This window comes from Trichechus manatus, unplaced genomic scaffold (genome assembly GCF_000243295.1).
Source record: "Trichechus manatus latirostris isolate Lorelei unplaced genomic scaffold, TriManLat1.0 scaffold00003, whole genome shotgun sequence".
Taxonomy (NCBI): Eukaryota; Metazoa; Chordata; class Mammalia; order Sirenia; family Trichechidae; genus Trichechus; species Trichechus manatus.
In genome coordinates this window covers 26579284-26595335 of record NW_004443939.1, presented here as the reverse complement: position 1 = coordinate 26595335, position 16052 = coordinate 26579284, and the positions used below count along the sequence as shown (strand labels likewise).

The 16052-nt window shown below is 41.3% G+C and overlaps 1 protein-coding gene across 1 annotated transcript in view; it reads right to left on the bottom strand.

The window, feature by feature from the left end:
* Positions 1-2905: 2905 nt before the first annotated feature.
* AK5 (adenylate kinase 5) overlaps positions 2906-16052 on the bottom strand; it is a 332857-nt gene continuing 319710 nt past the window's right edge. Inside the window, exon 14 of the mRNA XM_004369075.2 lies at positions 2906-4167. Coding sequence (XP_004369132.1) covers positions 4099-4167 — 69 coding nt within the window. The 3' untranslated portion in view covers positions 2906-4098. The remainder of the gene's footprint in view (positions 4168-16052) is intronic.

The window sequence follows — 16052 nt, the reverse complement described above, 5'->3', positions numbered from 1 at the left end:
AAATGCTCTCCATGGTGAATTAGATAAACGCACATTTGTGTAATTTACATATTCTAATTTTGGACAGCAAGCATGTGGTCATGAGGCTTTTCGCAAAGTTGGGACTAAGTCTTGTGTCTCCTGCCTCAGGTAGGATTTGTTCCTATGCATGTTTGATGCCTCTCACCTAACCTGATAGCATGCCTTGCCCACCCCCCCCCACCCCCACTTTGTTTAAATCACAGAACCTAATTTACTCAGGTGTGAGGAACAATTTTTTTAATGAAATAGAGAAAATAGCATGTCACATATAATAAAGATAAGTATTCTACAAAATTTCTTTTTCAAATATAAGTGTGGCATGCTATGAACTGTATTTTGTACTGTGGATAACAAAGTTTGAAGGCCACTGTTTTAGGTGCACTGGATGGATTTGGGTGTCTCCAGGCTACAAGTAGGTTTTTCCACAAGATTATGGAAGCACTGTCCTTTTTAGGATGTGTTTATTTTTATTTCTTGCCCCAGGGAAACATGTGCTTCTGTTACATGATCCCAGAAAAAATATAACTTTTTTTTCCCACAGTTCATCTAGCCAATTAAATGCACTTTTAGAGTTGTGTCACATTTAGCTCCATGAGGACAGATACCATCCAGGCTCTTGGCTCTTAGTAGATTCCTAATAAATATTTGTTGGTTATATGACCAACGTTTTGGTGAGTTACAAACACTGCCTTTCCAGGGATGTGGAAGGACTGAGAATTGCATCCTATCTCATCTGGAGCGTGTGGTTCAATCCTGGGTGGCTAAGAAGCTTTTGGTTCTCTCTGGGATCCTAGTTAGGCCGTGCATCTTGATTCTCTGCCATGTGTTTTGAATGATGTAACAGGGCACTGGAGTGAAAATTCTGGGTCCTAACCCCAATTGTGGAAGCAAAGCACACAATATATGTTAACAAAGAACTCCTTTCATTGAGCACTAGGAGCTAGTAGATGATTCACATGCATTACTTTGTTTAATCCTCACAGCTCCTCTTATGTTTCTTACTGTTATGATCTCCATTGTACAGATGAGAAGATGGAGGTACAGAGAATTTAAAATATGTTAGCTCTAAATAATAAATAATGATGTAGGGGATACAAAGCCTGTGCCCTTACGGAGCCATACAGTCTAATGCAGAAGGACAAGCAATAAACAAGTACATAAAAATATTATTTAATTTTAGGCAGTGATACATGCTGTGAAGAAAAATAATGCTGGTAAGGGGACAGTGAGTGATAGAAGAATGGGGAACAGTCTGCCATTTTAGATGGAATAATCAAAGAAAGCCTCAATGACAAGGGTAAATTTGAGTTTAGGCCTGAATGGAGTGAGGAAATTAGCCTTGTGGATAATCTGTAGGAAGAGGCAGAAGGATAGCTACAGCAAGGGCCCTGAGCCAGTAAAGAGGTTGGCTTGTTCAGGGAACATGAGGATGGCCAGTGTAGCTTGCACCAAATGAGCAAGAGGAGAATGGTAGTTGATGGGGTCGGAGAGGGTACAGGGCCAGAAGAGGGAAGGCCTTGAATGTAGGTCATTGTAAAGGAGTTTGGGTTGTATTCTGATGTCTTCCTCATACATGTGAGGTCTAAGGTCATATTCTGTTTTAAAATGTATGACTTTTGAAGTAGTGATGTCATTTCAAGCCATTCAAATCAGTAATGTGTTCTAGCAGTTCTGTAGAAGACTTGATTTGTATTTCTAGGGACTCTTCAGGGGCAAAGCAATTAACCCCTGCTGATTTTTTCAAAGAGGACTGCCCACTATGGCCCTGAAAGCCCTGGCTGGGCTGTCTGTTGCCTGCTGCCTCATTTCCCTTCCTCAGGCTGTCAAAGCCGTGGTAGGCATGGACCGTGTTTGCCAATATGAGGTATGTGTTTGAAGAATGTTAATCCCTATATAGAACCATATTTGGTGTTTTCTGGCACAACTGATGATCATTTTCATCCTATCTGTTATGGATTGAACTGTGTCCCCCAAAATATGTGTTGTAAATAACCTCCATGCCTATGGTTATAATCCCATTTGGGAATGGATTGTCCTTTTATGTTAATCAGGATTAGTATAGGGTGTGTCTTGAGTCAATCTCTTTTGAGATATAAAAGAGATAAAATAAGCAAGAGAGCAGGCAGAGATGGGGGAAGAAAGATGCCAAGCCACATGAAGATCTCCCAGGAGCAGAAGCTCAGAAGAGACAAGGATCTTCCTCCAGAGTCGACAGAGAGAGAAAGCCTGCCCGTAGAGCCAGTGCCCTGAATTCAGACTTCTAGTCTCCTAAACTGTGAGAGAATAAATTTCTGTTTGTTAAGGCCACCAACTTGTGGTATTTCTGTCATAGCAGCACTAGATAACTAAGACACCTTCTTTTTAAAATTGGCTCAAATACTCCTTACACTCCCCTAGAGAGTGTGACAGCTTGGGGTAGTAATATAATAATGGATTTGACAGCTGTGTGAGTTGTAGGAACATGCCCCTTTTTGTTAATAGAGGCCTAACTGTAGCCAAAGAAATTTAATTTTTTTCTTTAGCAAACACTGATATTTCTGTTTCTGGATAATTTCTCTGCTAGAGAAAAAGGAAATATGAAGATTACCATGTATCATGAATACACTGAAGAGTTTTCTCTGTAATAGTTCAAAATTGCTCTATAGCCAAAATTAAAACCATATGGACGTATTGTAAATCTCAACTATTACTGTTTGCCTCAATTTCTTTTTGCAATAAGGTTTCCAATGCTTTCCAGAGTGAAGTGAATTACAAATAAATAGAAAAAAAAAGTTATCCTGTCTTCCATTTATTTTATTTTGTACATATCCATTTCAAGAAAAAAATGACTTTAAAAATACAATTCTGTCCCAGAAATGGATTCTTGTCTGCACAACCACTGAAGAAAAAAAAAAAAATCATGCAAACAAACTGTGGCCTTTTGTAGTGACTGAGTGGAATATGCAGTTATTCCATTAGTATAATAAGCTCTGTTTTCACAACCAATAGCACAAAAGAAAACCCAAACTTCACTGGCTTGATGCAAGGAAACAGTTTTACATACGGGTATGATAAGGTTTGCAATAATTGGGAGAGGGTTTGTATGAAACAAATACAACACTGGAATCAGCTAAAGACCACTAACTGACATGCCCCTCTCACATACATCAGCTTTGTTATTACTACCGAATTTTTTTTACTTGTTTGGCAGTGATAATAAGTAAATGAAAGCAATAAAAGATAAGGTGATCATTTAAAATCAAAAGTTGAAATTTGTCTAATGTCCAATAAATGTGAATCATCTCATGCTTTTAAATTATTTTTGGCTGTTTGTATAAATTTGTAATTGCTGAAATGCACCACCATATATAGAAGATACTAGGTCATACAATTTGTCCAATTTGTTCTCTTAGCCATTATGACAATATTCCAAGTAACCAGTTTCCTAAAAATGAAGAGAGAGATATTGATGACTAGTCTGGTTTTTGCTGTCTTGCAAAAGCTATACAGTCTAACATTTTTTTCCTATCATAATGTACTTGTTTGATGCATCTATAAGGTGTACTCAGCCCACCCTCACTGGCTCTGAGCCACTAGTGGATGAGAGTTGAGGAAACAGCCGCCGGCCGAAGATGCTCAGGCCTACCTGCCCCTCCCCCCACTAAGGGCCTTCATCTGAGAACAGCATATAAATCTTGGGGAGAGGGAGGAAGATGTGATGGAAGAGTTAGAGATGCTAACTCTGTTGGATGAGAGTAGAACCAGATGCTCAGACTCCAGCATGTCCTGGGGGCACAACTGACACAGACTGGCACTGCACTGCTGTTCACATGCTACTTAGCTCTCAGCGAATTGCATGATAGAAAAGTGAGCGTGCTGTGAGTGCAGACAGCTGTCTGAATTATGAAGAAAAGGTTTGATAATACAAATACACCATGCATGATTTCCAGACACCTCTCAGCTCAAGCTGGGAAGCAAACAGCAATGTTAGGATTTGAGAGGACACAAAAGGTTTAACTTGAAACATACTGCATTAAGGATGAACCTTTAATATGTTTCTCTGTCTCCATTCTCTTTAACATACATGCATCTTTGCCTTCAGAAAATAGAGTCAATTGCTGTGCAGACTTGAAGAAAAACTTCCTCAGGTGTTCCCTCTGCGTTTATCTATATTTGAAGGAAAAGAGAGAAAGTTAGTCTTAAGAGGTGTTCGCAAAAAGGATCATTTTTAATAAAGGAAAATAGATTAGCTCCTTATCATTTGCTCCGCACAGTTAAACATAAGACCCTTAAAAAGCCAAACAAAAAAGTGAGACGTAGTTTAAAAATTAGGTGCCCTGTTCAGGTAAAGTATTGTTAGGGGTCATGGGAAAATTTTGGTTTACTTCAAATGAGACTTCTGAGTATTCACAAGCATTTGGAGCAGGAGTGAGAACAGGGCCAGGGGCTGGGGAGGGGAAAACAAAAGTTTCTAGGACCTCAACTTGCAAGTGTGCTGAGGTGGAGTTTGCTTGGAGATTACAGTGTTGATTGATACACCAAGGTAAGGAACCAACAACAGAGGAAGTAGGAAGGGGAGCTGATTTCTGGGGATGAAGGCACTAACCCTCTCAAAATTTCCTAACACTGCGCTGACCACTTAGTATGTTCCACCACATGTGTAGCATCTACAGAAGGTAGAGGCCTGGTGAGCCACATCAAGCCAGGGGAGGTGGGGGAGCTTACTGAAATGCAGCTTTCCAGACCTTACCTCCAGCGGTTCTCATTTGATAGGTTTGGGCTGGGCCTGGAAATCTGCATACTTCACAAATTCCCCAGATGATTTTGATGCAGGTCGTCTTGGATCACATTTTGAGAAACACTGGATGGTTTCTTCAACGCTTGTCTACCTACCTGAATCTCCTTTGTGCAAACTAGTTTCAATTTCAAAACCCCTAGGCTGGCTCTTCATTGATTCCAGAGGAAAATGGAATTCTCAAACATAAAAGAATCTTACACACTTAAGTGCCCCAGAAAATAAATACGACAATGTTCATAGAAGCATTGTTTGTAATAACCCCAAACTGGAAAAACACTAAATGCCCATCAGCAGTCGATGGATAAATAAAATTGTCGCATAGTCGTTGTTATGGATTGAACTGTGTCCTCCAAAAATATGTGTTGTAAATCCTAACTCTATAACCTGTGGTTTTAATTCCATTTAAGACTGGGTTTTATTTTTTGTTAATGAGGTAATATTAGTGTAGAGAGTGTTTTAAGTCAATCTCTTTTGAGATATAAAACAGCAGATTAAGCAAGCAAGCAAGCACGGAGGGAAAGATACATGGCACGTGATTGCCAAGGACCTTCCCTCCTAGCGAACACAGAGAGCCTTCCCCTAGAGCTGGTGTCCTGAATTCGGACTTACAGTCTTCTAAACAGGAAACCCTGGTGGCGTAGTGGTTAAGTGCTACTATGCTACTACAGCTGCTAACCAAAAGGTTAGCAGTTCAAATCCACCAGGTGCTCCTTGGAAACTCTATGGGGCAGTTCTACTCCATCCTATAGGGTTGCTATGAGTCGGAATTGACTCGACAGCAAAGGGTTTGGTTTTGGTTTTGGTTAAACAGTGAGAAAATACATTTCTGTTTGTTAAAGCCACCCACTTGTGGTATTTCTGTTACAGCAGCACTAGATAACTCAGAATTGACTTGACAGCATTGGGTACAGTAATGGAAAAAAAAAAAAACTAAAACTACATTCAACAGCATGGATTAATCTCACAAAGTTAAGGGAAAGAAGCAAGTCTGAGAAGAATATGCATACAGTATGATTCCATTTACATAAAGTCCCCAAACCAGCAAACCTAAACTATATTGGTTAAGGATCCATACATAGGGAGTAAAAGCATAAAGAGATGCAAGGAAATGAACACCACGAAAGTGGTTACTTCTTGGAGAGAGGACGGAAGATGTGATGGGAAGAGACATGTGGGGGAGCTTCTGTGATTCTCTTTTGTTTCTTGACCTGTGTGGTGGTTACGCAGGTGTTCATTTTATAATTCCTCAACCTGTACATGTTCGGAGCCCTGGTAGTGCAGTGGTTAAGAGCTTGACTGCTAACCACAAGGTCGGCAGTTCAAATCCACCAGCTGCTCCTTGGAAACTATGGGGCAGTTCTACCCTGTCATATAGGGTCGCTATGAGTCGGAACCGACTCGATGACAACAGGTTTGGTTTTTTTAAGGTACGTGTTTAGCTTTGTGCATTCCCGTATGTATGATATATCTCACAATAAGGGAAAAATAAAAACTTAAGGTTTTTTTTTCTACTTCTCCTTCTAAAATGTGTGTCATACTTTATCCTTATAGAAAAGTCAAATATAGCAATCTGCAAATTTGTCTCCCCAGCTCAGGGCTGTACATCTGGAGTGCAGGGACTTTGTCTTTGGCATATTTATGTCCCTCACAGCACCTTGTCTATTGCTTTACCTCTCCTCTTCTTTTCAACTGACAAACACTTCCTGAGTGCCAACCATGTGTTATGTATTGGAGATACTAAGCTGAACAAAACACAATGGTCATGCTGTCAAGGAGCTCAATGGCAGAGACAAGCAACAAGAATTTACACCGTTATAAGTACCGGATGCTACGGGTAGTCACCTTCCACAATCTTGGGAGGTCAAGGAAGCTTCTTGAGGAAAGTAATCATCATCATTTAAAACATTACCACTAATGAAGTACTTGCTACATGTCAGGCAATGTGCTAAGTGCTTTTTAAACAGTCAGGTAATCCTAGCAACAATCGTAGGGGACAGGTATTGTTATCCTCATTTCACAGATGAGGAAACTGAGGCTTTGAAAGATGAATTAATTTTCCCTAAAGGTCATATAGCTAAGTTAAGAGGTAGAGACCTGGTTCAAACCCAAGTTTCTGACTCTGAAGTCCTTGCGCTTGTCAACTACATTATACTACCTCAACTAGTTCAAAATGGTTGGAAGGTTGAATTTGAAGGGGGCAGTAGCAAGGAGTAAAGTTGGAATGGAAAGCAGAGGTTGGGCAATGAAGAAACTTAAGTACCCTATTACATAAGAATAAAAGGAGCCATAGAAGTGTTTTAAGGAAGGGCTGACATGATCAAATGTAGGTATATAGCAAATTTTTGATAAATGTATTCCTTTAATTGAAAAGAAAATGAAGTATAAGACAAAATGCACTGTATTAGGAGCATTAATACCTGGTACTATCCCCCAATGAGCTTCAGGACTTGGACTGACCATTCAGTCTTTTGATGCCTCAGTTTCCTCCTCTATAATTTGAAGGGATTGAACTAGGACTTGATAAGCACCAGGTTTGGTTCCAGCCCTGATATTCTATGCTATTTCAAATCCAAGTTCATATTTTTGTAGGGATGAGACGCCTATCAAAAGGCATCAGCACTGTTCACTTTTGTTTGGGTTGCCATTTAAGCTGGGCCTAGAGGAATAGGTATGTATTTGAAGATAATAAAGAAGAGCAAAGGCTTTCTCTATGAAGGGAACAGTATATGCAAAGACATCGAGTCCTGAAACCACTTGGATTTTTTGGAGAACAGAAAGTCATTTTTTGAAGATAGAGCAAATCCTACTTGAATTGGGGGCTGGAAAAGAAAGGAGGCTAGAAAAATAGGTTGGAGTAAGTTTGTGACCTCAGTTCCCAAGTTCTCACTAGATTGTCTTCCAGTTGAAGAAGATGGCAATAGTTGGGCAGAATCTACATTGACCTGCATGCAATCCATATTGCTCTGACTCCATTTCTACTCTAACCTCCTATGGACTTGGTCTTCTAGGCTATGAGGAATCCCTGGAGGTTACCCTGCAGGATAATAACATGATCAGATGTGTGCAAGCAGTGTGGAAGACTGATAAGTATGGAACCCTGGGAAATACTAACATCTGTGGACACTTGTCTGTCAGTTTGTTGTATGTGTTGGCTTGCGTGTTGCTGTGATGCTGGAAGCTATACCACCAGTATTTCAAATACAAGCAGGGTCACCCATGTTGGACAGGTTTCAGCAGAGCTTCCAGACTAAGACAGACTAAGAAGAAGGACCTGATGATTTACTTCTGAAAAAATTGGTCAGTGAAAACTTTATGGATAGCAGTGGAACACTGTCTGATACAGTGCCAGAAGATGAGTACCTCAGGTTGGGAGGCACTCAAAATATTCAAGTTGAAGCTGAAGAAAATTAAAACAAGTTGACGAGAGCCAAAGTATGACCTTGAATGTATCCCACCTGAATTTAGAGACCATCTCAAGAAAAGATTTGACGCACTGAACACTAATGAACAAAGACCAGACAAGCTATGGGATGACATCAAGGACATCATACATGAAGAAAGCAGAAGGTCATTAAAAAGACAGAAAAAAAAAGAGACCAAACTGGATGTCAGAAGAGACTCTGAAAATTGTTCTTGAATGTAGAGTAGCTAAAGCAAATGGAAGAAATGATGAAGTAGAAGAGCTGAACAGATCTCAAAGGGCAGCTTGAGAAGACAAAGTAAAGTAGTATGACGTGCAAAGACCTGGAGTTAGAAAACCAAAAGGGAAAAACATGCTCAGCATTTCTCAAGCTGAAAGAACTGAAGAAAAAAAACTCAAGCCTTGAGTTGCAATACTGAAGAATTCTCTGGGCAAAAAATTGAACAATGCAGGAAGAATCAAAAGAAGATGGAAGGAAAACAGAGAGAGTCCCTGCACCAAAAGAACTGGCCAATGTTCAACCATTGGGAGACAGCATATGATTAAGAACTGATGGTACTGAAGGAAGGAGTCCAAGCTGCACTGAAGACATTGGTGAAAAACGAGGCTCCAGGAATTGATGGAATATCAATTGAGATATTTCAATAAACAGATGCAAGGCTGGAAGCGCTCACTCGTCTGTGTCAACCAACTGAAAGAGATCCCATATTTGTGCCCATTCCAAAGAAAGGTGATCTAACAGTGTGGAAATTATTGAACAATATCATTAATATCACATGCAAGTAAAATTATGCTGAAGATAATTCAAAAACAGTTGCAGCAGTACCATAGTTTTATACAAATAACTCTCGCCTTCTGCGTTTGTTTGCCGGCTGCACCTTCCCACCTTGATGCACCATCACAAGGGCCACTGTGCCATTCCTCTTCCACATGTTGTTATAAAAAAAATTAGCATAGCACTCTTATGAAAATACCGGGGTGGGGGGTGGGGGGTGGGGGAGAGGGAGACGGCATAGCTGCCAAACAAACCATGTGTTATTTGCACAAAAATACAGTACACCCACAGGGAACTGCCAGAAATTCAAACCAGACTCAGAAGAGGACGTAGAATGAGGGTAGAATGAGGAATATCATTACTGATGTCAGATGGCTCTTGGCTGAAAGCAGACAATACCAGAAAGATGTTTACCTATGTTCAATCAACTATGCAAAGGCATTCAACTGTGTGGATCATAATAAGTTATGGATAAAATTACGAAGAATGGGAATTCCAGAACACTTAATTGTGCTCATGCAGAACCTGGACATAGGCCAAGAGACAGTCATTTGAACAGAACAAGGGGATACTACATGATTTAAAATCAGGAAAGGTGTGCAGTCAGGGTTGTTTCCTTTCACCATACTTATTCAATCTGTATGAAAAGCAAATAATCCGAGAAGGTGGATTATATGAAGAGAAATGCAGCATCAGGATTGGAGAAAGATTAACAACCTGCAATATGCAGATGACACAACCTTGCTTGCTGAGAGCAAAGAGGACTTGAAGCACTTGCTGATAAAGATTAAAAACTACAGCCTTTAGTGTGGATTACGCCTCAACATAAGGAAAACAAAAATCCTCACAACTGGATCAATAAGCAACATCACAATAAACAGGGAAAAGGTTGATGTTGTCAAGGATTTCATTTTACTTGGATCCACAATCAACGTCCATGGAAGCAGCAGTCAGGAAATCAAATGACATATTGCATTGGTCAAATCTGCTGAAAAAGACCTCTTTCAAGTGTTCAAAAGCAAAGATGTCACCTTGAGGACTAAGGTGCGCCTGACCCAAACCATGGTGTTTTCAATTGCTTCATATGCATGCGAAAGCTCGGCAATGAATAAGGAAGACCGAAGAATTGATGCCTTTGAATTATGGTGCTGGCGAAGAATACTGAATATACCATGGACTGCCAGAAGAATGAACACATCTGTTTTGGAAGTACAGACAGAATGTTCCTTAGAAGCATGGATGGTGAGACTTTGTCTCACGTACTTTGGACATATCATCAAGAGGGATCAGTCCCTGGAGAAGGACATCATGCTTTGTAAAGTAGAGGGTCAGTGAAAAACAGGAAGACCCTGAAAGAGATGAATTGACACAGTGGCTGCAACAATGGGCTCAAACATAGCAATGATTGTCAGGATGGCACAGGACTGGGCAGAGTTTCATTCTGTTGTACATAGAGTCTCTACGAGTTGGAACTGGCTTGATAGCACTTAATGACATGGACAGGTGAGGAAAGAAAAGATGACTAAAGAGAATAAGGGGGAGAAATGCAAGACTGTTGTTGGGTGCTGTTGAGTCGACTCCGACTCACAGTGATCCTATAGGACAGAGTGGAACTGACTTATAGGGTTTCCTAGGCTGTAATTTTATGGGAGCAGATCGCCAGATCTTTTCTCCCACAGAATGGCTGGTGGGATCAAACCATCAACCTTTTGGTTAGCAGCCAAGCTCTTAATCATTGTGCCACCATGGCTCTTCAATGCAAGACAAAGGTCCTGGAATTCAAGATAGGAGAGAACTTCTAGAAATAGCCTGGTTCACAGTGTCACCCATCCCAAGTTAAGAAAGGCTGATTCTCATACCTAGGTGACTTTAAAGTGGGGCTTCAGGGTGGAGGTGGAAGTTGGACTCTAGTGGGCTGAGAAGTGAATGAAAGACAATGCGCCTGAACTGCTCATTCCAGAGGAACCAGGAATATTCCAAGGAACAAGAGGAAGGCCAGGCATGAGTGGGACCAGTAGGTTAAGGCCAGAATGAAGGGGGGGTCATTTATTTTACAAAGCATGTATTTAGATGTAATGGTATACAGTGGTATGCAGTATTCTCTACATTTCTAAAAAAACAAACACATCCTATGTATCTGCAGTTTTGACCCTTATCTGGTTGCTAACAGTCTTACTAGCGCCTTTATTGGCGCTGCTACCCAAGACACTTCACTTGCCCCTGAGAGAGGCTGAACACACAAGAGAGAGAAGATGACTGATGGGCTGATGAGGCAGGTCCTTAAGAACATCTTGGGATGGGGGGTTCAGAGTTGAGGTGAAGGGAGGATAAGCCTCGAACAGGAGGAAGGATCATCCTCCTCTGAGTTAGGAGTCAAGGACACGGGGATGCAGGGACTCGGGTGTGTGGGAAGGAGGAGGAGCAGGAGGCTGAGGAGTAACAATTCTGTTTTCCTGTCACCTTCCTGCTGAAGGTAATGATCTTTAAAACCCTTCCAATCTCCACATTCGTGCAGGTCATGGTTCTATGATTTAAGAAAGATCAGATGTGGTAAGATGGCTGGCAAGGAGAAGGCTTTTGTCTTCCCAGGGGGAAGGGAAGTGACTTTGGCAGCTGTAGCAAGAAAAGCTGTACAGCTAGAAATCAAAAAACTGCCAAAAACTTCAGACGCAGGAGAGGTTTGTAAAAATGTAAGAGAATAATATGAATAACATGTACCACTGCATATCATTATAGTAAAAAAAAAAACAACAGAAGAAATGGATAACTTTCCATGAATATATAAACTTCTGAAATTTACTGAAGAAGAAATAGAAAACTTGAACAGACCAAGAACCATAAAAGAAAATGAAAAGGCAAAGATCTAACCCCTCCAAAAGGCAGCAGGCCCAGATGGTTTTATTAGCAATTTTTCCAAACTTTCAAGGAACAAATTATGTTCACCTTTCAAAAACTGTCTCAGAATTCAGAAAAAGGTAGTGTCTTAGTTATCTAGTGCTGCTATAACAGAAGTACCACAAGTGGATAGTTTTAACAAATAGAAATTTATTCTCTCACAGTTTAGAAGGCTACAAGTCTGAATTCAGGGCGCCAGTTCCAGGCGAAGGCTTTCTCTCTCTATTGGCTCTGGGGGAAGGTCCTTGCCATCAATCTTCCCCTGGTCTAGCAGCTTCTCAGCACAGGGACCCTGAATCCAAAGGATGCACTCTGCTCCCAGCTCTTCTTTCTTGGTAGTAGGAGGTCCCTCTTCTCTCTGCTCATTTTTCTCTTTTATATCTCAAAAGAGACTGACTCAAAATACAACCTAATCCTGTAGATTGTGTCCTACCTCATTAACATAACCACCTCTAATCCTACCTGACTAACATCATGCTGTTGTTAGATGCCGTCGAGTTGGTTCTAACTCATAGTGACCCTACAGGACAGAGCAGAACTACCCCACAGGGTTTCCAAGGAGCAGCTGGTGGATTTGAACTACCGGTCTTCTGGTTAGCAGCCTGAGCTCTTAACCACTACACCAGCAGGGTTACTGTTAACATCATAGAGGTTAGGTTTTATAGCACATAGGATGATCATACCAGATCACAAAATGGTGGGCAACCACTCAATACTGGGAATCATGGCCTAGCCAAATTGATACACATTTTTTGGGGACACAATTCAATCTATAACAGTTGGGAAGCTATCCAATACTTTTAAAAGGTGAGCAAAACCCTGAGTCCATAATTGAAAAAAGAATAATGTAAGAAAACTACAGGCTCATCTCACTTTTGAAAATAGATGCAAAATTCCTGTAAAACTATTGGCAAAAAGGCTGCAGTGGACAAGCCCTCTGCTCCAAGATCCTCAACAGAGAAGCCATTCCTGGACTGCACAGAATAATGAGTTGGTCTGTTACACATCTGGATGTGGCATGTGGTGAAAACAGCTGGGGAAGCCCCATTTAGAAATCAAGACTTCTTCTCTGTAGGGGGAGGCTATGATTTTTGGCCCTGCTTCTTGATCTTGAGGATGAGCTTTGCTTCCTGATAAAAAAGACAAGGACACATATCTCAACAGCTTCACATCTCATCAGTCTGCAGCTGCTGCGCTGTGCTGTGCTGGCAGTACTTTACTCCAATCTCTATTTGCAGAGCATCTGGTTGACTTTGTTCAGACTGGCCAATTTCATGGCCCCTAGAAAGAACCAGCAAGAGCTGAGTCGGGATCTTGGCTTGTTTCTATGAAAGAGGATTAGCTCTACTGCTCAGTTCACCTGTAACAAGAGCCATCTTTGACTCTCTGTGGAATGGATCGCAGCCTTGGATTCATGAATGGCTGAGGAGGGTGTGGCTTGGCGAACTTAGGTTCTTGTTTAAGGACAACAGAAATGCCAGAGGGTTCCCATTGGGCTATGGGAGAGCATAGTCTCCATGAGCCTTATAAATATCCTGTTTGCCTGCCCCATGGTCCCAGGTCTCCTTGGGAGTGAAATGAATTAAACATTATAGTGTAACTCGGCACGGATGTGTTGGAGAGCGGTCCCTCCTTTTCCCTCCCACCCCAGCAGTCAATGATTTCATATGTCCTATTGATTCTTCCTCCACATCTGTTTCACTTTTGCCCCTTTCTTTCCATTATCTCTGCCCCAGTCCTATTTCAGAGCCTTATTTTTTAAACATCTTTGAGATATAATTCACATATCATAAAATTCACCCATTTCAAGAGTACGATTCATTGGTTTTAGTATATTCAGAGTTATGCAACCATCACCAAAATCTAAGTTTAGAACACCTTTATCACCGCTGAAAGAAACCCTTTACCCATTAGCCGTCACTCCCCATTGCCTCTGCTACCCACTCACCCTGAGCCACCATTACTCTACTTTTTGCCTATATAGATTTGCCTATGATGGACATTTCATATAAATCGAATCATATAATATGTGTGAACATCCAAGTTTACCTAAATGTGCAAGACATGCCTTGGGATGTCTGCTCTCCTCACATCCCTTCTCAGGGAATCCACCGCTGCTCACAACCCTGCCGAGTAGTCACCAGGATGGCAGTGAGGATGTGAGTCTAATCAAGTGACCTACAAGCTGTGTGGCCTCACTCAAAACACCTGAGCTAGATCAATCCTCCCTTTCTCAGGAGCTTGAATTATAACAGAGGAATCTGAACATAGTCTGATGAACAGAGCCTCAGAGAGAGCCCGTCAAGGGAGAAAGAGCAGCAGAGCAGAAATGCAGAGGGAGGCAGTAAACTGGACAGACATGTGAGACCTTGGGTAGTCCTTGCAGTTGCCTCATTTTCTCCTTTCTGAGGCTTTGTTGCACTGGCCTTGGATTCCAGTGTGGCTTCTATCTTTACAATAATCTTCTCTTTTTAGCTGAGCTAGTTTGAGCCCTGAAATGCTGGAACAGTGTCCTAGTTGGCTTCCTGTTGTTTCTGCCTCATCCTGCCCTATACCAGGTAATTTCCCCTGCAGAGGCCATCAGGATTTTTATATACGAGGGGTTGAAGCTGCTTTTCCATAGCACACACTCTGTTTTTACTTAGAAGTACATGTACTGGGGTGGGGGGTGTTGAACAGAAGCTGATGAAGATTATTTTGAGGAGCTAAAGTCCTCCAGACCACCCTTGGGGCCACCACTGTCCCCCTGACTTAAATTCCAGAGTGGGACTTTTGCTTCAGGAAGGTGAACTGAACACCCAAGTTTGTCTTATCTCCTTCTTGTGACACCCATTTCTAAAAGTAACAAAGGAAAGAGAACAAGAAGATTCATCAGTAAATGAGAGATTTCAAAAACGTCTGAAAGATGGAAAATGGATGAAAGTATGTTGATGGGTGAAACAGAAGAGGGGGAGTTCCAGCCCAAGATATTTGCAGGAGGGGCTTCAGTGAGATGAGAGTCACTTTCCCCAGGGGATTCCAGGGAACGTTGGGGTCAGGAGGTTCAGAATGGGAAAGGGCGGAAAAGAGAAGCATTGCTTGAAAGTTTGTAAGTGAAACACTGCATCAGTCAGCCCTCTCTTTCCCACCTGCAGATGCTGACAAACCCACATTTACCTTCAGTAAAAATCTACAGGCCCCTTCTCTAGAGAAATTGAATGACCTTCCTGTCCTAGGGGAGTATTAGGATTTCTAGCTTGAGTGTTGGTGCCCCAGAGTAAAGTCCTCCTTTTTCTGGTATTTGGTTACCTTCCCCTTCCTCCCAGCTTATTGGCTGATTCCTGGCTCCCCACCCCCACCTTAAAGAAGTCAAACCCCACCCATGTACAAAACTCCAAGCAGTCTTCTTATTCAGGGGAATGATCTAAGCGGAAAACAGACCTACATTTAAAACAGCTGAAAACCAACTACCTACAACAGTCAATCCATTCTTCATTCTTATAATATGAAAGAGCATAAGAAACCCTCTATAGATGAAAGCAACTACTAAATGAAAAAGCAAGTCCAAAACAAGCAAAGCAAACAACTGTCCTTGGAGGAAGCAAAGATAATTAACGAAACAGAAAAGAACTTTAAACGTTTTTTTAAAAAAAACTTTATAAAATCCACCTTTCCTAGTACCTTCAGACAGATATTACATCCATTAGATAAGAACAGAATGCATTAAAAAGGTAATGTGAGAAAATGTTTTGGAAATTAACATATGATTGGCAAAGTGAAACATTCAATATAAGGGCTAGAAGTCAAAATTGAAGAACTCTCCCAGAATTTTAAGCAAAGAGACAAACAGATGGAAAGCTGAAGAGAAGATGAGTCAGAGAAGGTCAACATAGGAGTTCCAATAGAAATGCTTGAGAGAAAAGAGAAAATGAACAGTAGGACATTATCTAAGAAAAGAAATTTACCTACAACTGAAAGCCCACTAAGTATTGCGTAGGATGAATTACAAAAGTTCCACATCTAGACACATCCCTATGGAACATTAGAACACCAAAAATCAGAAGAAAACCCCACAAGCTTCCAGAGAGAAAAACACATCTATGACCTACAGGAGACCTTGATTCCTACCACTCTCCCCCTGGACTTTAGCACTGGCCTTCCCTCTCCACCTCCAACAAACTAAC